The following is a 23,722-nucleotide window of genomic DNA, read 5'->3' on the forward strand; positions in this document are numbered from 1 at the left end:
CTACTCTCACTTTGAGACATACTTAGGCCATTATTCGTATGACCATATGAATTAAAAGTCGAGTCTTAAGTGCTTTTGCTTGATTAAAAATCGGAGAGAATAGCGGCGAAAAGCTGTGGAAGTGACATTCACCTTTTCCCGCCATTTGTGCACGCTTTGTTTCCTGGCAACGCTTGGAGCTCGTATCAAATAAAAAAAGGGTGACATTTTGAGGCACACCTAGTGCAGATTCCGGCGATATCCGGTTCTTACACCGGAATTTAATTCTCGCAAGGGCTTAACCTCCGTAGAGTACGCTATAATATTCTGCATCATTTTACGAAATATATCGTTCAGATCTTATTTCTTTTTTATATTCCATATGTTAATTTGTTTGAGAAAAGCTTTTTATAATATGAAAACTGCAATCAATTGTAACGAGTAACAAGTAAAACTCCAAGAAAATGCCTTGTTTTATGGAGATTTTTGAGTGTTTTGTTCGAATCATTATGAAATATTTCATTATGTATATGAACGGGCCTACCAACTATGTTATCAGAGAGGCCTAGAATGAATGGTGAATGGTAACGACATACGCGAACGGAGTTATCGGTGCTATTAGGGTCACACTAAATATTAGAACGTGAATAGCATCCATGAACAAAAACTGGGTAGAGTCGCTGGATGTATGGAATACACATAATTTACTGTTGTTTTTTCTTTTATTATGTTTGTAAGGCTCTATTAACTTATCTTTTGATGTCCTTTTTTTATATTGGTTTTATTGGTAAATTTTTTTCTGCTGAAATGAAATTTTTTTCATGTTATGTTTCAACTCGACTTCTTACTCACTATTAGTATCATCTAAGAACTATTTTTGCTGTGAATTACAGAAGGAAATAAAATATTTTTGTTTTTCTCTTTAACCTAACCATGAAGAGCATAAACATTTTTCTCTCAAGGCTTGAATAACTTAGTCCTCAAGCACACTGGCTAAGAATTAGGCCAAGTGGACAATTTTAGGATGTCAGTCAGCTCTGTAAAGATCAATTATATATTTACATGACTGTAAAAGAATACATTACTGATTATAAAAAATCTAATAGCGCACTAATACTTATTAACAAAAATCATAATGCTTATAATAGGATATCCCACTTTTCACAGATCAGGCAAGGATCAATAGGCCTAGCGAAGCATTTATAGTTGGTATTCAGCATCCTTCTATATTTTGACTCTGATAAATAAACAAAATCTAATAAATAGTAACGAATACTTTGTTTTTTAGCATAGTAATGCAACGCATATGGGCCTACAAATTTTGGGTGGTAAAATAAAACCCTCTTCAGACAGAAAAAAATGGTGTAGGCCGGTTACACACACACACACAAAATTAACATAATCCTTAAAAAAATAATAAAAAAAGAAAGAACAATACTAATCTTAATTTCATTTAAATGGAATGTTAATTAGTTAAGCTTCCAGGGTACTAATTTCTCGCATGACATCTATTAGCAAGTGATTCATTCGTTGGTTTAAGATTAGGTCAGCCTTGTGCCAGCACAGGTATTTGGTCCAGGGCAAACCGTAACCAAGCTACTGAGTAATGATCAGTTATCATGGCACATGATACGCCTGCACTGCCTGGCTAAAGGTTGCCAGATACTGCTTGCTGAATACTACCATTTGCCTTCCGTCTGAAACATTAAGGGAACTGGTGCAATATTTTGTATCCCAATCGCACAGTACATTATGTTTACCTAAAGCATAGATTTATTGTTAATAGCCACAATGGCCTTTTAGCTTGTCGATTTCCTCGTCCTTTTTCGGATAATCCTGTTATTCTAAGGCTAAATCTGAGTGGGATATAAACAAAGAAACTCTCCCACCCGATGAAAGGATTCGCGCCAGTGTACGCAAGATTCCTGCACGCGATATCTTTATGGAATAGTACCAAAGAAAAGTGTAACGAAGTCGAAAAGTTAGGAATTTATTGTGGATCCAGGCTGTATCAAGTAAAAATGATCAGTAGATTATATGTTATTGTAGTATATGTTCTACGGAATTTGTGAAGAATACTCTCATCAAATTTAGAAAATGACGCAAACTCTCGGTATTTTTTATAAAATGAAACGTAAATAACAAAAACAGACATCCAGAAAACTTGATCGCATAGAAAAACCACCACATTAAATGTTACTCGTGGGGATGTATTACGTAGAAGAACTTTGGTTATCGTTACTTTCTCAGATCCGGATAATTTATGAAACTTCATTTTCAATTCGAATGCAAAGTGAGTAAGCTCAAAGACAGACATTGTTCCAGTGAGCAATGAAAAATCAGTTTAGGGGAGAACTGTGTTTTCTCAATGGGTACGGAAAGTAAGGAAGGTCAGTACGAATGTGTTGGAGTGTCACAAATACAAGACTTTTTCCTTTACATTGGGATGGCCAACAAGCTTTGTTTTCTCTTCTTTAAATTTCAATCATTACCCAGTCAATGGACCTTGAACTGTTCTTGCTTGAAATGTCATGCTCTGTATTTGTTTTAGTTCCAAGATCTCTATTTTTGTCTCTTTGATAGTAGGGTAACTTTAGCCTGGATCTGAAGGATTGTGGGTCTGTATTCAATTTCCATATCAGATGGGAGGAACGCTATCTAGATTAGGCAGGCGGAACATCAAACATCCCCCAAGACTTTCAGAATAGCCAGACTTGGACTTTTTGAGAGGAATAACCTACAACTTGCTGTTTCAGTGATAAACATAATACAATGATATACATTTTATTATTAGAACTTTTTTCTCATTAGATAACAAAAAAACATTACTTATTTCCATTTTCTTTTAATTAGGGAAAATACAGGAAGATTGGGAGATGAGCAATTATCCAGGCGCAAGTGCCCAGTGGGCGGCAAATGGAGAACAATAATGGTCCAGGGCCATTATCCAGGGAGCCAGTTATCCTAAACTTTTTAGTTATGTTTTTAATTTGTGTATCGTAAGTCAAATGCAAAAAAAAAAAAAAAAAGTCACAAAATAAATTAGGACGTAATTATTCTACGTCTCGTTTTCTACAGCGAAGTTTATTTTAAAGAAATTGTTCTCCATTACGAAAATAGCGGTACTTGCTTCAGACCTCAATTTCCTAACCTAACCCTAAGGGGCATGGAGGCTAAATCTTGAAATGTGGGGTTTCCAAGCCAGATAAAAAAAAACACTAGGACAATTAATACGTTTTTTACAATATATTTTTATCTTTTTAACACATTTTTATCAATTTATTAACTTATTTATTTTAATAAGTGAGATCTCTTCTTTCTGTATTTCCCTTTAACTTCTCTTACTTCCTAATGAGCACCAAATTCTTTGGGAGCTTGAATTCCAAGTCAATGGATCCAGTGGGCTTGTCCCATATGAATAGGGTTCATCTCCTGAATAATAATAATAATAATAATAATAATAATAATAATAATATAATAAATAATAATAATAATAATAAGACTGCTGTAAGGGGTTATTATTTGGTGGTCTAATACCTGTCGATGCCATGGAAACCAGTAGCTGGAGGCAAGGGTTCTGACTTTGAAGTTGTAAAGAAACGCTTAGTACTGCCTGTCGCCAGTAATTGCGCTTTTCAGCACGATTTCTTAAAACATAATTAGATTTGATATGAAACATGCGAGTAAGAGAATTGTTGAAAAGCCTGCGTGTTTTCATTCGCTTTTTCAATCTTCAAATCATCAGCTCAGTGGTCTGGTTAAACTAGCCTACTTTAATAGTGATAATATCGATCTTCACGTTTGTTATACAGAGGCCAATGTTACTGGCAGCCTTGGTCCCTATCTAAGCTAAGCCAGAAGAAACAAAACAACAACAACAAAAAAAGAATTTGTGAAGGAAAAGAGAGTGAGACTTTAGAAAAGTGTGATTTCTTTTTTATTTGTTTAAAATTTTTTTTTTTATTTCACCAATGAGTAAGTGAAATTATCTCGTATTTTTTTTTTAACTGGAGCTCCTGTTTCACATTTTCTATAGGAAATAAACGGAAAATCCTTTCTTTCTAGTTTTCTGTTCCGTTCCTGGCTGTCTATAAGCGAATCTAAAAAGAAGATTTTCAGGAGTTACAGGTGTTTTAAAAATGATCTAAAAACGATTTTGAAGCTGAGGAAAAAATGTTCAGAATGATATAAGATATTCTGAACACAATCTATGACAGGATTATGGAATGATCTGGATATATTATTAGAATTAGCCAAATATTAATTCAAGAATGAGATGGAATCCTTCCAAAAAGACGCGAAATCTGTTTTGAGAATGAATTACAAACATGACAATTTCCCTTCTCCTTTGCCGTTTGTCTTTCCCATAAACTTTTATAATGAAAAAAGTGGTCAGAAATTAAGAGAGACGTTTAGATTAGAGTGGCGATAAAAACTTAAAAGATTTAGAATATACAGATGATGCTGCTTAAATCAGCGAGACACCAAAGTTTGCCATTAGAATGGATCATATATCTAGAGAGATGGGATTTAAATAAAACTAAGAAAAACAGAAGTAATGACAGAGTATGCATAAAAGGATGAAATAATATTAGACGGAGAAACACAGGTGTTCTTGAACTGGAATTTAATGAAGGACTGCAGAAGGCAATTCAAACTATGGCTAGGCTGAATAGGATTTGGAAATCCAGTAGCCTGAAATTGCAGGCAAATGTGAGTTTAGCACGATCTGTATTGCAGTGAGGACTTGGATCATGGCATGAAAATTAAACTATTGTCAAAAGATTTTGTCGTTTTGAAAATAGAACTTGAAGAAGAATATTAAGCGCAAATGGCAAGATAACATGGGGGAAATTATACAGAAGGTTCATTTTTCTTTTTAGACCAGATAATTTTGGAAGGGAGATGGGAATACCTAGGAGATTTCCTTCGCTCAACCCTTAGGAGAGTAATATGTGTCAGTGGGGCCCTGTAAGCACCAGAAGAGTTGGAAAACCAGACATACTCGGATGGGCACTAAAATAAAGGAGGAAGGAAAAGAGTGGAGGTTCGTGGAAGACAAAGCATAGGAAAGACACGAGTGGTAGAATTATACAACGCTAGGCAGCAATGGAGGAAAGAGACAGAAAATATTTACAAGTTTAGCGATGGTTTTATAAAATGAGACTAAAATATAGATTTGAAAATGATAATAATAAAAAGACTTGGGAATGTTAAACAGGAGCGCTGTTCCGAGACGAAGAGCTTTCTAAAATCGAGAATTCTTCACTTTTTATATTCAGCAAGGTAATTTTTTGTGTCCTGTTCCACACAAATATCAACTCAATTGTAATAATACTAAGACCATGGCATTTGGACAATTCCCTTGTAATTTACTAGTAGTTGATCTTTTGAATATAAGGCGACTGCAAGGTTCCATCCGTGATGGGAAGTAATCAATCATCAATGATTGGTTAATGGGAGGGCAAATCAGCGACGCTTCTGCAATGTCATTCCAATGTTGCCTCGTAAATAGTATTTCTTATCATAGTATTTTTTATCATTTTTTTTAAGCTGGGCACTTTCGTGGTTTTCGCAGTTGAAGTCAATCTTCCTGGCAAGCACAGCACTCAGTATCACCCTTTATTCCTTTTACTTTTTCATTTCAAATTTTGGCCAAAGATTTTCACAAAATGCCGTCTCGAAAGATATGGTAATATACTTTGGAAACATATTATTAGCGATGTCTAATTTTGGATTAACCTTTCATACTCAAAGTACGAGTTAAATGTGAGCTGAATATATATAGTTATAATATATATATATATAATATATATATATAATATATATATATATATATATATATATATATATATGATGGACAATTAAGAATTGCTCTTCTTGTACATATTTGTTTCCCGACGTTTCGTAATTCTCATATATAATTACATCTTCAAGGGCTCTAGAATGGATAAAAACAACACATAATTAGCATAAAACTCAAACTGAAAATTTTTTACACTTAGAATTATACATTTAAAAAAAAACCAAGACATATTAAAATACGCAAACTATTGGACCAACCTTCCACCAGAGTAAAAGAAACATAAGTGGAAGGAAACTAACAAATAAAAAGAGGAAAATACACCTTAAGACAAGAAATGGGGAGTGGCTGTTGACTGCGTGTTTAATGGGGGAACCTGTTGTTTGATCAATAAGGACTCTAAAATGGGTAATTCCTGAGTGCTGGGTGTTTGTCCGATGATTTTAAAATCTTTATTTTCAATGTATGTTTTGCAGCATGAGTTCTTATATTGGAATGCTCCGGGTTCGTGAGTCTGCTGCCTGTCCGGAAACTGACCCCTCTATGACAGTCGATGCGCACCTTCAGCGGCCTCCCACATAAACCCCCGAGTTACACCTGGGGCAAGTATATTTATATACCACACAAGAGGACATGAAAGGGCACAGACGATCCTTGAACTGAAACAGAGAGCGGATGGTTAATGGATTTTTAGGAATCAGGTTAACTTTTATAGCAGGAAAATGATCTTGTATTACCTGAGTGGATTTTCTTTTAAAAGAACTATCACATTGAAAATAAAGATTTTAAAATCATCGGACAAACACCCAACACTCAGGAATTACCCATTCTAGAGTTCTTATTGATCAAACAACTGGTTCCCCCATTAAACACGCAGTCAACAGCCACTCCCCTTTTCATGTCTTAAGATGTATTTTCCTCTTTTTTTATTTGGTAGTTTCCTTCCACTTATGTTTCTTTTACTCTGGTGGAAGGTTGGTCCAATAGTTTGTGTATTTTAAAATATTTTGTTTTTTTTAAATGTATAATTTTAAGTGTAAAAAATGTTCAGTTTGATTTTTATGCTAATTATGTGTTGTTTTTATCCATTTTAGAGCCCTTGAAGATGTAATTATATATATGAGAATTACGAAACGTCGGGAAATAAATATGTACAAGAAGAGCAATTCTTAATTGTCCATCAGCATACGTGTTATATATATATATATATATATATATATATATATATATATATATATATATATATATATATATATATATATATATATATATATATATATATATATATATATATATATATATATATATATATATATATATATATATATATATTACATTAGACCCTGCCGATTAATTGTATTAAGCAATTCTAGGTACTGTAAGTATTTGGAAAGCCGTTGAAGCTTGCAACAGGCCTAGTGAGTTTAATTTTTTTTAATTTGAGCGGTAATGGGTCACTGTGGTTTTGTTAGTGGCAATAACAGCAAGATAATGAATTGCATTCTATGACAGCTATAATCGCTGTGGTTTATGACACCGATGCGACAAACATTTTACAATTTTAGAAGAGGTGAGGAAATGTTGTTCCCACACCAACTTCAATATTTAACTAACGGACTGACTCGCTTGCAGAAAACACGAGACAATGCTCATCAGGTTCATCATCTACTGCCTCCTGCTGTCTTCAAGGCGTCTTGGTATTGAAGCATCACTTGGTGGAGCGTATGCAAAGGTGAGGTGTGAATTCGTTTTGTTACCTGTGTGTGCTTATCCTCCATCTGCCTAACTGACAAGCCTAACTACTCGAGTCATTCTTGTGATTATATTCTTATGGTCAAGAGTTCTGAACGTATCCTTATTTAATTATCTCTTTGAGAAAGCTAAATTATGTTTATTATGGTGCTTGATTTGTCATATTCAGATTTTCATTAGACCGTCTAGGCTGGCATAGTACCACTTTCTTGTTCCTGATGAACTTAATCATGACAACTGCAAAAGACGTTTGTTATAATCAAGCGAATACTGTAATTTTTATTATAATAATACTCTGACCAATACTGTTTTCATTGGCATGAGCAATACCAATGCTGTTATCATGATGAGAAGTGTCCTCACAGGTCACCAGCAGCTTCCCATCTGGCATGAACAACTGTCTTCTGCAAACTATCTCAGTTCGTTTTGCTCACGACAAGGATGTTAGATGCGCCACTCTCTGCCTACGGAACGCTAACTGCCGTCTGTTTTGTATTAAAGGTAGGTCAGGTTAAATTCTATTGTTATTTTTATGTGAAGACATTCATCTCTTTGATAACTTGCTTAGCTTTAGTGGCTTATTGTCATGCTTCATAAGAATACTTGCTCGTGTTGAATAATAACAGTCAGTCTGTTTCGGTCAGTTCTTGACTTATAAGCTCTGTGGGAACCGATGTTTGTGTAGACTTTAAGACTGCGGTCTCATAGTAAGCGTTAAAGTTATAATAATGTTTTTATTATTATTTATTGGCACCATGATCTTTTGTAGTAGTTCTTGCTTTATTACATAAACTGCTTCCCACTTTTGAATATATATATAAATTTTTTATTTGTTGTTCTTATTTATTGGGTATTGTATCAGCATTTTCCTTCATTTTCTTCTGTGTTGTTACTTGATTATTTTTGTTGTCTTTGAAAGGTTCTGTGATACACAAAACAGTTTCCTAGCTCCATTTCTCACAGTTATCATTAATAGGATAAACCGGTAAAATCTTTACAAAGTGTAGGTCATCCTGTCTATTATTAATAACAAGATGTCGTGCTCCCAGGAAGCCGTTTGAATGACAAGAACGATATGAACAATGAACACATTATATGCGAAGAACTTTGAGACAAATTTTGTTATAAAAACGCGGGTGTTCCAAAAATAATTTAGTGATTGCTTTTATTATTCCAGGATTATTCCACTATTAGAAGCAAACATGTTCCACAACTAACCTTATGTTTCCACTTTTATCTCATCGCAGGCGATGACTGCAGCCTCTTCAAGACCTTTGTGACCGCCGAATACAATGGCACTGCTCAAGATTCCTTCGGCTTTACCTCATGTTACACCTCCTGGTTCTTTTCTAAGAACCTTGCACCTCGAGCAGTGGTTACGATGTCGTCGATTTATTCCGTGAATCAGGCTGAATACCAGGCCATCAATGGGTATTTCTGCTATGCATACGATTCCTGCAGCATCACTCTTGTTAGGGATTATCCCTGGTGGAAGGCTGATCTCCAGAAAACGTATTTCGTCTCAGCCCTCGTCGTGAAACCAAGAGATGACAACCTCGACTTCAACACCGTCGAGATACGATTTGGGAATTCGCCTACGATCAGCCAGAACCCAATATTTGCTACCCACGCACCAACGACACCTCCTGCCGGCACCGTCCTCACCTTTAAGTCACCGAACCCCATGGAAGGAAGGTACCTTTCTTTCCAAACGTTTTCAACAACTAATGCTGTTTCTATTTGCGAGGTGCAGATCATTGAGGCCTAACAGATTATAATAAAACATATGAGTTTTTGTGAGGGGAAGGTCGCAGAAGCCGGACGTGGGCAATAAAACCCGTGTTTTTTGGCCAGACTTAGATCATGGAAACTGAACAGGTGCGTTGATGCCAGAGGGTAAACAAATGATAAAGCAAATGTTGTATCTGATAGTGCGAGAATCACTGACCTCATGCATAATGAGCTACCTTTAATAGGGTATCCATCAATTGGGGTCCATTTTCTGTGACATTTTATTGTTTTCAATTTTTTCTTATGTACTGAACATAACCAAGGAAAATGAGAACATTTTAATCTACAAGAAAGATGTTAATCACCAATAAACGTTTATGAGAAGTTAATATTTTTTTCTATTGTAATTACTGTTGGCAATTAAGAATGGCAGTGCAAAGGTACGACAGTTGTCACGTGGATATATAAACGGATAGATAAATCAAGTGGTAAGATATCTCAAACAATGTATTTCATTATTTAAACATCTTAAAAAAAGACAAAATTACTAATATGAAACAGAATGGTATTTGAAGCTCGAATATTTTTTAAAGGTTATAAACATTTTTCTCTGTGCTTACTGGTTTCTCACGAGAATCCTCTTATGCCCAGCAGATTCTATTGGATCTAGCCACAACTACTGGTTTTATGTCTTAGTACCTGGTACTGAATCGAGCGTTGTTTTCTCGTTCAAGTTGCTGGCTGGTTTCCTGCCAAATTTTCTGTTTCTCTCTACACTAAAGGTTTCCTGACAAATATTCTGGTTTCAGGCAAAATTTCTGGTTTCCTTTTAGTTTATGGCTTTGCTGTCGGTTCAGCGGGTTCCTGAGACGTCTGATAGTTCCACTCAATTTTCTGGTTTTCCGCTAAATTCTTTGTTGTTATATATGACTCTCAGTTGTTTGATTAATTACAAAAAGCTTTCTTGTATTGTCATACAACAATAAATTGAAAGATATTCCTGGTTTTCTTCATAATTTCACTGTTAATGTATCATCTAAGAAGAACATTACAATGAAAAGGTCAGTTACGAAGAACGACCCCGGCAATCCTAACGGTCGTGCATATGAAATCCATATGGGTCATAGATGAATTTATCCTGTATCGGTTGAACCTGAAAATTTCAGGAAATGAAAATTAAAAAGTATGAAAGATGTTTGAAAAGACAATCATGCTGATAACTGGACGGGCGCTAATAGGTTCGACTACTCTAGTAGCATGTTGGAACGCAATACTATTGACTCTAGTTTTTTTTTATTTTTTTTACGAGAATCTGAAAAGAGCTGAAGAATATAATACCTGATATATTCGATGTGTGAAATGTACAGATATTAAAGAGTTTAGGGAATCTGGTTCTAAAGACAGAAAAATGGTTTACTAATGGATTTTCGTTCAAAAAAACATTGCACTTGCTAGGTCAGCAGTCTCATGAAAAATAGGATTTGTAAATCATACAAACTTTTGTTTTGTAGAACGCTTACTCTAACTTCTGCTTAAACCGCCTATATCTTCGTTTGCTATTTGCACCTGTACATATGGATTATCAGCAGTGCATTGGACACCCAAAAAACACTATGCCATTCATCTCTATTTGCATTAACTGTATCACTCTGTGGATAATTAGGCCTTTCCGGCCTTCGCGATATATATACAACCCCACCAACTCTACATTTCTAGGCCCTTCTCTTTTCTCTCCCCCTTCCTAGTTACACAATTATCACTGATCTGTTGTCTTCCTAAATTCATGACACATATATTCAATCTATATATGTCAGGCTAGTTACACCGACATTCATAACTCCGTGTAATTAAAATTTTGATTGGCTGAACTCCTGATTGTAACCTTTACTGGCTCGACTACATCAAGATTTAGTGCCCTGCCAGTAATCTTGAAAGAAGTTTGCGAATTAAAACCAATAAAAAACCAACTTAAGATTTTCTTTTTTGTTCTACTAATTGCAATTCACGAAAGACTGTCGAGAATTTCCGAGCGTGTAACATACTGGGCTTCAGGTCCTCGGATAGCAAGCCATATGTAGCAATTAATGTGGCTCTGAGACCACAAGAGGAAGGACACGTCGAAGAAGCTCTCTCGAGGAAGTCGCAAAGGCAGCGCCCCTGGTTTGAGTCGCCATGTGGTCCTCCAGGTAGGAATCCAAGTCAATATTCTGTTTTTATAGTCAACTGCGACGGGACGGGTAGGCGCCTTTTGACTTTAGCCGGCTAGCCTGATGGAATAGATGATAACTAAAGGTATTTTGAACTAAAAGATTTTGATAATGCTCTTAAAAAAAAAAAAAAAAAAACAGACTCACTTTTGGTCATGACTAAGTAAAAGAAAGGAAAACTTCTAAAAAATAGCAGTGGCTAAGGTGAGCTTTACTTTTTTATTTGTCTAAAACTTGATGACGCAGTTCAGAATACTGCCAGCGATATTTTTCGGTCTGTGCAATGTATGTACACTCACTCAATAATGTATTGCAACATACTTCAAAACTTTTCAGACAGCAGAGTACAATACTGACATATGGCGCTATTTGGCAACTCCGTTGTAATTGCAAGAAACAACTCAGACATTATCAGTGCGTCAGAGAAACTGCCTGCAGTTTCCCTTAAACCGAGTTTTTTTTTTCTGATGTTGTCATACTTTACTTGATTAAAGGATGTTTCTATAATCTTCAAAGGTCATCACTGTTCTTATGTTTTAATATTTTCATCTAAAAAGACCATCACTATCTTTATGTTTTATCCTCTTCATATGTGTGTTTTGTAGATATAGGCCCACGACTGTTTGAAGTTGAACTATTTGCCCAAGTAACATCAACGATTACGACTTTTTCATGCTGGTATAACATATGAATCAAATTTTTCACAAATGATATTTGGATGACTAATCCCTTGCATATTGTAAACTAGTGAAACTTAAAATATATCTATTTATTTATATATATTCATATATATATATATACAGTATATATATGCATATATATATGTATATATATGTAAGTACATACATACATACATGCATACATACATACATACACACATATATATATATATATATATATATATATATATATATATATATATATATATATATATATGTTATAGGCCTGGTTTTCGAGGCCTATATTTTATCATTTTCTCTGTTTAAGGACAGAGGTTAGCATCTCACTTACTCTGAGATGAGTTTGGCAGCGAGAGCCGACTTGTTGGTCAGATGATCTCTCAACATCCCATCTTAAGTTATTCATCTTCACATCTTAAGTTATTCATTACCCCTAACTAAATTACAAGACCTACTGGAATGAGACACTGAGTTACAAAACTAAACTTTATTGACAGAAATAACGAAAATAACTTTAAATACGCTACGAAAGAGTGAAACCGAATGACTCACACATATCTATGAAAATCTACTGAATAAGGTCCAGACATCGAGACTCGATTATTTAAGGTAAAATGCATAAACAATCCATCTGTCATCCAAAGCAATAAAAAGGTCACACAGTTCATTATAAAAGTCATTTCATATATGGATAAATGTCACACCACTCCCTATTTTGAAGGGGAACGTGGGAAAATTCCTGTAAGAGACAAGCGTCATATTAAAAACCAGAACATGTAAAATAAAAATGCAGAAACACAAGATGTCACTGCAACAGGGATAAAGTCTTTCTCCAGTCTGTAAGAAGAATCTAAAATGTTTTATGAGTTGTACTCACTTCACGAAAGCCCTCTGGAACACAGACTCCATGTGCGTGCTTCCCTTTTGCACAGTTCACATGTTAATTATACCCCGAACGGATCGTATTACCCACTCATTCTATGAAACGCTCCCATTATATGGGTTTTGCACCTCACATATGAACACACTCTCGTGACATCGCTCGAGTTCAGTGCACGACAAGACACACCTTCTGTAAACCAAGGCGTCACGAGGTATATGGTCACACACGTATTTACCGAATCACCATCTAGAAGGTTCTTTTGCTGACTTTTCAATCTTGCCCACGTGTTGTTGTAACCAAGGGCGTTTTGCGGGAATGGACACTGCTGAATTCGAAAAACACACCTAAGCATTTGTTGCATGCTGTGTTCTGTCATATGATCTCACGTCTTCGAAAAACCAACCTTCTCTTTTCAAAGGTCACCTTCATTACCAGTTACAGTAGCTCGGTCTACCTACAACTAGGTGTCCCCACCTAGTTACGATAACTGCCTAATCGAAAGCTCATTAGGGGCCGACTGCAACGTCATCTCCAACACTAGATGCAAAAATTATATGTCTCGTAACACAGAAATTATATCACAATCAGTTCCCTAAGAAACGCAGCACTTGAAGTCTTGGCTTCCTGATGATTCCATCACGCTGAATGGCCTGCGATTGCGCACGCCAACGGTGAAGGTATTCTATATTTCCCAGCGATCCGACCAAGATGAAAGGCTTGCGACTGCACCAGTCCAAGTTGAATGTATTCCTACGTTTCCCAGTCATCCGACCAGGATGAATGGCTTGTGACTGCACAAGCCCAGGCTGGATGCGGCGCTCGCGAATCCTTCGTGCCAAACCAACGTCTCCCAGCCACTACTGTGATCTGTAGACGTCCTGCCCGACATCTCTCCAAAACCCTGGATCTTCTCACAAAAGTGCAGGTGTATCGTTGACAGCTTTCCCATATATTGAGGACGGTGAAGCTATTCCAGCAGCTCCGCTGCAAGGAAGTGGTGTCTTACGTAAGTCAGTCATATGGACAGTCATATCAAAAAGTAACTCGTCTATTCCATATGCCATATTGTTACTGAACCAATAAGACTACTGGTGCAAAGGTCATATGGTCTCATGTGAAACAATTCCAAGTTGCTACCTGGAATTTCCACAGTCAACCCACTATCAGGTACACTAACTCTAATGAACTATCCATAACAAATCTACCCAAAAAACAATTATCCGAGAACCCTATCCATATACCAAATTCCCGAAAAGCATTCCTAAACATCTGTAAGGTAATATATCTCCAAAAACATCAAAGTTCTACTCTGGTTAGCGAATATTGCTCAATACATGACTAATTCTCAGCACAATAGCAATTGACATATTGGCAACCGCTCCTACAATCCTAACAACTACAATTACCCATGGCACAGCTCTCTTAATTCTAAAAGAGAACTGAAAAATCCCAAATACCCGAATTCGATATCCCTAATAAAATCTTCCTAAATCCTAACTGACATACCCAAACCTGTAAAAGATCAGACCCATTCGGTCCGACATACTAAATACCTCCCCAAAACAAAATCCTAAATAACAAACCCTTATTCTGTAACTCTACATTCAAAGATATTGCGTCAGACGACAAATACACATCATAACATTCTTACATAATACCACACGGGTCTAATCTCTTATGAAATTAGCCAATGTCACAATTCCCAAAGTCATGTGAACACAAACCATTAACTCAAAGTAACCAATTACTATCGCCAAATGTGAACGATGAAGTCCCTGAAGTCCATAAAAACAAACTCAAATTCATATATCTACGAAACTCTACGGTATTCTCCACACAATTTACACTAAGTATTGCAACTCGCATCAGAATCACAATGAACCCGAACTATTAAAAATTTGTATAACTCTACGGACTAACGTCCTCCCCAATTACAACAAACTACAAGTCACGCCCATTTACAACCCATTAAAACCCGAAAGGAAAAAACAACCCGTAACATAACCATTATCATAACAACAATACAACCCAAGAATGCACCCCTGCTAATACCCATTAACCCGGCTTTTTGATCTTAGAAATATGTGTCAATCGAGACACACCCGTGTTTTCATCCAGAACAACAAACCTATTTCCCTTCTTTGCTTCAACAACACGGAACGGACCTTCAAACTTACGACCCAGCTTATAGTTCAGCTGATTCCTGCCATTATTTTTGTGTAAACCCTATCTCCAACAGCCACTTTGACTCTACCTGGCTTTTTATTGCTTCTATCTACCATGTCTCGCGTTTTCATCTCAAGATTCTTAGCAAGGCGTGCATATCTCTTTCACAGTTGCTATAAGCGACTTTACAGTATCGTCACATGTTGGAATAGGCAGCAAATCGAACGCACCTCGCGCTGGATATCCAAACAGCGCTTCATTGGGAGACATTCCAATGGTATCACTAGGCATAACATTGATACTATGCTGGACCTGTGGAAGATAGCGGTCCCAAAGTGGGTCATTACCTTCCACGGTCATTCTAAGAGCTTCAATGACTTTTCTATTTGCTCGTTCACAGAGCCCATTCGCTTCTGATTTATGTGGTATAATATTAACCTTTTATAATCTCCATTACGTCCGCAAGACATTGCATTGTACGATTTACAAATTCGCGTCCGTTATCTGTAATCAAAACCTCCGGTACTCCGTATCTGCCGATATACCCATGAAAAAATGCAATTGCCACCTCTTCCGCTGTTTTATGCCTCAACGGGAAAATCTCTACGGACCTAGTTAATTCGTCAACAACCACCAACAGGTGCCTATGGCCATAACTAGATTCACAGAAATTATCCAGCAGGTCCGTGTGGACTCTCGCTGCGGGTCTGGTAGAATCGGAATGAACCCAATTTGCAAGAAACGACCCTTGGTCTGCAGACTGAACAATTTTCCACAAAGTCTTCTACTGGACTAAACATATTCTTCCAAAAGAATTGTCCTCGTACATTCTGATACGTCTTCTCAATTCCCAAATGCGGACTGCCAGACTTACTGTGAACAATATCTAACACCGTACAGTAGGTACTAAACTCGTACGAACAACTATTTGCGTCGTATCACCCTTATCCTCACTATTTCTCAGTCTGTATCTAATCTTCCTAACAAATTACCCTCTAATTCAAGTCCTGCAAAAGGCAGCTTATAACCCTTCCTAACAAATTCCCCTCTAAGAAACGCCTTTGCGTCTCTCAGAATCTCATCCTCATCTTGCTTTGTTTTTACTAGACTAATATTCCAATCAATGCTATCTCCCGATACATAACATACATGAGTACCCTCTTGATCAGCAAAACTCCTACTCATCGCATCTGCTACGACATTTTGTCTACCCTCTATATACTTTATTTTAGCATCAAAATCCCTGATTGTCAAATACCACCGGGCTCTTTTTGGTGAAAGATCCGGCTTATTAAAAAGATCCACCAATGGCTTATGATCCGTCAGAACCTCTGCTTGACTGCCCATCAACAGCATTTTGAAGTGAACGAGAGATGAGACCGCGGCAAAGGCCTCCTTATCTACGACCGACCAGAGTCGCTCATTACTACCTCGTGTCTTAAACTTCCTACTGTAAAATGCAATCGGATGGAGTCTTCCATCGAACTTCTGCATAAGGCATGCGCCTATCCCATCATTACTCGCATCTGTTACCAACGTGAATGGACGTTCTAAATCCGGAAACTTCAACACTGGGGGATTTGTTGAGGTATCTTTGATTTTCTGAAAAGCTACTTGCTGTCCCTCTCCCCAAACAAACTGGACGTCATCCCTCAGAACATCTGTCAAGGGAGATGCCAGAACAGAAAAACCCTTCACAAATCTACGGAAAAATCCGGCCATCCCTAAAAATGATCGAGCCTGCTTCTTAGTCTTGGGTGTAGCAAACTCTACAACTGCCTTAACTTTATCATTATTTAACCTGACACACTCTTTAGAAATGACATGCCCTAAATATACTATTTGCTTCTTGAGAAAATTATACTTAGCTACCTTTATCTTCAAACCCGCTAATCTAAGTCTTCTAAAAACTTCCCTGAGAACTTCTAGATGCTCTTCTACTGAATCAGTGGCAACTAATATATTGTCCATGTAGATATGGACTTTTTTCCCTAACAAGCCATGCAAAACCGTATTCATCAACCTAGTAAAAGTCATCGGACTGCCTGTCAAACCAAATGGCATTCGTGTGAACTCATAATGACCCTTCGGCAAAGAGAGGGCCGTATACTTTCGACTCTCCTCACTCAGCGGAACTTGCAAATATCATTGCATTAGATCAATTGAGCTATAAATATTCCTACCTCCTATCTCAAAAAATAAATCCGGCAAACACGCCACAGGGTAGCGATCAGGACTGGTTTTCTCGTTCAATTTCCTAAAGTCTACACAAACTCTGACTGAGCCATCCTTCTTCGGGACTGCGAGCAATGGAAAATTAAAGGGTGATGAACTAGGCCTAACAATGCCTTCTTCTTCCCACTTATTAACCTCTTGTTCTACTTGTTCCCTAATCTTAAAAGGAATCCTATATGAAGGAACAAAAATATGCTTAGTCTTGTCCTCCAACTGAACCTTGTGTTCTAACACATTCGTTAATCCTAACTTATCCCCTTTGAGTGCGACTATGTCCGCAAACTCGACCAGAACATCTTCTACACCCCCAACATATTCTTTATAATCAGCATTGGCTAACTGATCCCTAAAAACTTGCCTTCTAGCTTGTAAATCTGCCTCTCAAAAAGAACAAAAATCCCCGACAATGTTCACTGAATTATCTTCATCGACCGAGTCAACAAAATCGATGGCATAAGTACCACTCTGGTAATTGCGAACTGTATCGTTACAGTTTAGCAACTCCACCCAAGTTTCCCCTGAACTCGTTACATTATTTATCAAACCCGTATACAAAACCCCTTTCAACTTCTCGCTACATTCATCCACACACATCTGTCTGGATTTATGCACACCTTTCACTTGCACTTTCACCATCGCAACCATACCCGGACCAAGCACTACATCATCAGTCAACACCCCCTTATAGTGCTTCTCATCCCCCGACACATGTTCATCATTCAGCCCCGGACCCTCATATACTCCCGAGACATTCTCACTCATTATACTCACGTCTGCCCCCTCATACGGTACAAACACACCAGGCACCCCCACAGTTATACCGGAAACCCCCGTATGAACTGATATCTTTCGTTTCCGACACGCCGGATGTCCCAGGAACAATGTATTTCCCAAAGCACATCCCCTTATAACTAAGAATGGTTCCATCAAAGATCTGCCCCGAGGGATAAATCTATATCTATGCAACCCAATATTTGTAGTCTATTTGCCTGAACGTCACATACAGCTTCCTTAGCAGGCCCCAAAGATCGATCGGGAAACATCGATCTGAAAAACTCATTACTTATAAGGTTAATCGAAGCTCCCGTATCTATAAAGACCCTTACATTTATACCCTGTACAGACCCAATTACAACTGGCTTCGACCCTGCGGGTTCTCCCAAAAGGCCAATATCCTAAGAGACACCCATCCCGTTTTCCTTTACAAATGACCGGTCCTTCGACAATGTCTGCCGATTACCAGATCCCCTTGAACAATTCGCGTGACGCACTTCCTTATTTGGGCTACCAAAATTCTGAAGTGCGGGCCTATCATTATACTGTCTCCGAGACGGGCAAGACCGCCAAGGATGATCATAACTCTTACAACTGCCACAATACTTAACACGACAAAATCTCTTAACGTGTCCCTATATATTACAATTAAAGCAACGACCCCATGACATCGCTCGAGTTCAATGTACGACAAGACACACCATCTGTAAACCAAGGCGTCACGAGGTATTTGGTCACACACGTACCTACACACTCCACTGTGATATTCTCTTCAAATCCGGATCTATAACCGGATCACCATCTAGAAGGTTCTTTTGCTGACTTTTCAATCTTGCCCACGTGTGTTGTAACCAAGGGCGTTTTGCGGGAATGGGCACTGCTGAATTCGAAAAACACACCTAAGCATTTGTTGCATGCTGTGTTCTGTCATATGATCTCACGTCTTCGAAAAACCAACCTGCTCTTTTCAAAGGTCACCTTCATTACCAGTTACACACACACACACACACACACACACACACACACACACACACATATATATATATATATATATATATATATATATATATATATATATATATATATATATATATATGTATATATATATACATAGGCCCTATCATGTATTTTGACTTCCCTTAATGACACTTAGGCTTATTTGCCCAACTGGTTATATAACCAGTTAGGAAAATAGGCCTAAGTGTCATTAATAAAAGTGGAATACAGGATAGGGTTATATATATATATATATATATATATATATATATATATATATATATATATATATATATATATATATATATATATGTTCGTCAGTTTTATCTATAATAATAATAATAATAATAATAATAATAATAATTTTTTTAAGTGCCAGTATGGCTTCAAGAAATAGCTTAACGATTTTTTTTAAAGACACGTCGATAACCAGGAATATAGCAGGAGATTAAATGGGTCTAGAATTTTCCTCAGTTCTCAAATTAGAGGTAAGAAAACTGCTACTGGCTTTGCTCTGTCAGAGCAATTAATCAGAGTACTTTTATTTTCGTGACGACGTTGCTTGCATGGCATGACAACTTGATTACATTTCATGATCAATTTAAAGTTCATTAATACAATTTCTGGTAAAATGGAATTGAGGAAAGCGTACCTACAGATTTGAAGGTTTCATACTCCCAAGGATACCACTGGTACAGAACCTAGGCTCACCAGTATTTTGTCTTCGCTACCCTTAGGGTATTGATTTCCAAACAGAAAATTTATAAATAAATGTACTTCAAATTCTTATATTCATGTATTAAATTTAGTTTACCTTATTTTAGGATCAATTTTGCAAGATAAGCACATTACTGATTTCCCCGTAGTATATATTTGATATATGCTGTTAAATGTCAAGAGCTGAGGTCTAATCTTATACTTGAATGCTTACTGGCAAGCTATCAATTTCTTTTTTTTACTTTTAATCTAAATTAAACATAGTGTAACACCGAGTTTAAATTTTCATGAGGCGTATAATTTTTAGAGAATAAAAAAGACTATAGAATTTAGCCAAAGGCCAAGCACTGGGACCTGTGGGGTCATTCAGGGCTGAAACTGAAATTGACGGTAAAAAGGTTTAAGAGGTGTAACAGGAGGATGAATACCCTGTGCAGGAAACATCCACAGCACTAGCTGCTTCTTGCACTAAGCAGAAGGCTCATTAATATTGTCGATTCTCCTACACACACACTACTCCATTTGCTCTTACCTTGCAAGCTCTCTCGTGCTTGCTGGGTGTTGAAGTTTCTCCTTCTTACTCCTCTTTGATCACGCTCCTCCCAAGACTTGCAAACTATATATTCCTTTTACCAACCGACCACTTTCCATTCTTTCCACTTGACTAAATCATCTCAAAAGACTCATGTACTCTTTCACTTAAACGAGTCTTTTACCACTCCTTCCATATATCTTCAAATTTTGAACCATTTCAGTCTGTGTTTCATATATGGACCTGAAACATGAAGGCAGCTTATGTTACAACTCATATAGAGGCAATGTGGAGGGTGTTGAGGATCTATGGTATACAGGGTAAACTGCTCAGAGCAGTGAAGAGTTTTTATGGTGGAAGTATAACATGTGAATGCGAGCAAGGTGAAGATTATGAAGATTATTGTAAATCATTAAGATGGAGCATTTAATGTGATTACAGGCAATTAGCAACAGAAGCAGTAGGTTCTTGTAAATGCTTGGGAGTGAATATTTCGGATGATGGTTGGATGAGAGTACAAGTGTCACAGATCAGGTAAAGCAAGGAAGGTAACAGGATATGTGTGCAAGATTAAGAGGAAACCTGAAGTGTCTCAGAAAGCCAAGTTTAGAATTTATGAAGGAACTGTTGAACCAGGACTCCTCTGTGGAAGGGAAGTGTAGATTTTAAATGTGAATGAAAGAGTGCGCGTGAAAACCAGAGATGAATTATTTTTATGTCTATATATATATATATATATATATATATATATATATATTATATATATATATATATATATATATATATATATATATATATATATATATATATATATATATATATATATATATATATATATATATATATATATATATATATATATATATATATATATATATATATATATATATATATAGCCATTCAGCTTACCTTAGTTTAGCCTTGAATCTAGTGAAAGTAAAGTAATCGCTGAAAGCCGGCCCGTACTTGCCTTAAGCTATTGAGAGTAAATTCGTTGCTGCACAGGCGACCCCAATTGACCTAGTAACCAACACATTAAAATTATCAACATCCCGATCTGTCCCCTTTTTTTTACCTGGGACAATCATTCAGAGGGCACGGTCAATAAGGTCGAGGATGAGAGGCTGACTGTCACTCCCTTAAGCAGCTTAGTTCAATTAAGCTGCTTAAGAAAACCATTCCGAAGGCAGATTGAGCTGGCTGGACTGTCTTTCCGCAGGAATACCTTGGGGAATACAAGCAGATGCTCGGAACACCTGGACGAGTGACACACCCTTAGCCCGCCACCATGTGGGCCTATTACTGGGGCCCTTACTCTGGACAGAGGCCTTAAAAAGAGGCCTTGGACAGAGAAATCTGGCGGTTAGCCATACATGCAGGTGAGTGATACAAGTTGCTGAGAGGTCACCCTTCACCCTTCCACCCAGATGTCCACACCAGACTCCTGACATGAACCCAGTACTACAGTCCTCCTCGAACTCAGGCCCCGACATGCAGTCCACCTTCAACCGTGGACCCAGTACTACAGTCATCCTCGAAAGGACCTACCCCGGAACCTGAGTACGATGTCACGTGTGTGAACGCCCATCGTCATTCTATGCTAGAGCCCGCTAACCACCCCGCCCCAAGGTAAAGTACGAGTGGAGGCCTTTTCAGTCACGACAGTTTGCCCTTTTGAAGTGCTACCGAGTGCCAGTATTGTTTTCTCATCCTTGTGTCATTTGTTCAGTGCCTTTTGCAGTGTTTCGTGTTCCAGTGTAAAGTGTTCAGTTATTCTTCGAGTCCTTGGCACCCTCAGTGCAGACTCGAGTCATATTCTGTGTTATATTTTTCCTTTACTGGTGTGTAATGTGTAAATCTCTCTTGCAGAGGGACCTATTTGCAGTGGACTCATCTTGGACTGTGCCTTGCCCTTATTCAAGACTCCTGTGGGAAGATCTTCAGGCCTTGCAAGCACTTTAACAATTCAATTACCTATTTCCCTTCTAATGCTTTTCTTTTTGTAAATATAATTCCTTAATTTATCCCAAGTGTTTATGTAACATTTCTTTATGAAGTAGAGCCTTCAGCTCCTAAAATCATCCCTTTTTCTTAGTTTTTTACGATTTCCCTTTACGTAAGTCAGAACTCCAAGGCCAAATAAATAAAAGTTCCATTGCTGGCCTGTAAAAATCTCTAGAAATCACATAACCCCAGGGAAATTCGTAAAAATGGTGACCTTCCCATAGCTCTCGTTTAGCAGTTGCATTTTCCCCTCTATTATTGCTTCATTGCAACTGCAACTTGCCAGATCAGCTATTAGCAAAGCTAAGCTGGGTGCGAGACAAATTCCGAACCTGGTACCAAGAGCACAGACCAAGCGGGATCCACGTAAGTAGAGTGTGTATCTTAGCAAAATTTTTTTCTATTTTAAAATCGTGACTGTTCATAGGAAATTAGGAAATTAGGGACGCACGCACCCACTGAGAGAGAACCGCCGTATTAGTTTCATTAATGCGTGCCCTTTTCAGGATAGGTAAATAGGAAATAATAAGTGCTAACCACTTTTGTTCGAGGAATAGCGCGAAATTCCTCTGTGTTAAAATCTTTGCCAGTTTTCTGTTCGAGGAATAGTGCGACAGAAATTCCTCTGTGTTAAATGTTACTTTGCATTTTGGATTGGCGAATTATTTAGGCGCGAATAAATTCCCACGTGGGACAAAACGAAGTCAGTTTGCAGTGCTAAAACACTCTCTCTCAGAATAGCTAGAATTCAGGTATTAGGAAAGCGAAATTCTGTCATTACATACCCATTCCGGGAAATTCCCCCGCAGTCAGGAGACCGGCCAGTGTTGTATAAACAAAAGGGTCATTCAACCAGTATCTAAAAATAGCCACATCGGTGGGAGCCAGATGGCCTTCACCCTCCTCCCTCCCCTCCCCACGTGTCTACCCCCTTTTTCATTCATTGCCGTGTAGTTTGCTGTTTTAGAATTGTTCCTACTTGGGCTACCCTAAGCGAATTTTTTTTTTCTCTTTCAAATTCTCACGTCTTACGAGACGCCAAATCCTAAGTCCTACAGGACGCCCAAATTCTCACGTCTTATGAGATGCCTAAATCCTAAGTCCTACGGGACTCCCAAACTCTCATGTCTTACAAGACGCCCAAATCCCAAGTCCTACGGGTAGCCCAAATTCTCAGTCTTACGAGACGCCCAACTCCACGTCCTACGGGACGCCCAAATTCCACATCTTACGAGACACCATATCCTAAGTCCTACGGGACGC

General features: G+C 37.6%; 2 protein-coding genes across 3 annotated transcripts in view; one reads left to right on the forward strand and one right to left on the reverse strand.

Moving 5' to 3' along the window:
- Positions 1-23,722, reverse strand: part of mRpL49 (mitochondrial ribosomal protein L49) — a 398,706-nt gene that overhangs the window by 199,078 nt on the left and 175,906 nt on the right. The window lies entirely within an intron of this gene.
- Positions 7,139-11,151, forward strand: LOC136851199 (fucolectin-like). Its single transcript, XM_067125147.1, has 3 exons — positions 7,139-7,514; positions 7,900-8,035; positions 8,782-11,151. Exons 1-3 carry the CDS (start codon positions 7,428-7,430, stop codon positions 9,300-9,302), a joined length of 744 nt encoding a protein of 247 aa, XP_066981248.1. The 5' UTR covers positions 7,139-7,427; the 3' UTR covers positions 9,303-11,151.

This window comes from Macrobrachium rosenbergii, chromosome 23 (assembly GCF_040412425.1).
Source record: "Macrobrachium rosenbergii isolate ZJJX-2024 chromosome 23, ASM4041242v1, whole genome shotgun sequence".
Taxonomy (NCBI): domain Eukaryota; kingdom Metazoa; phylum Arthropoda; class Malacostraca; order Decapoda; family Palaemonidae; genus Macrobrachium; species Macrobrachium rosenbergii.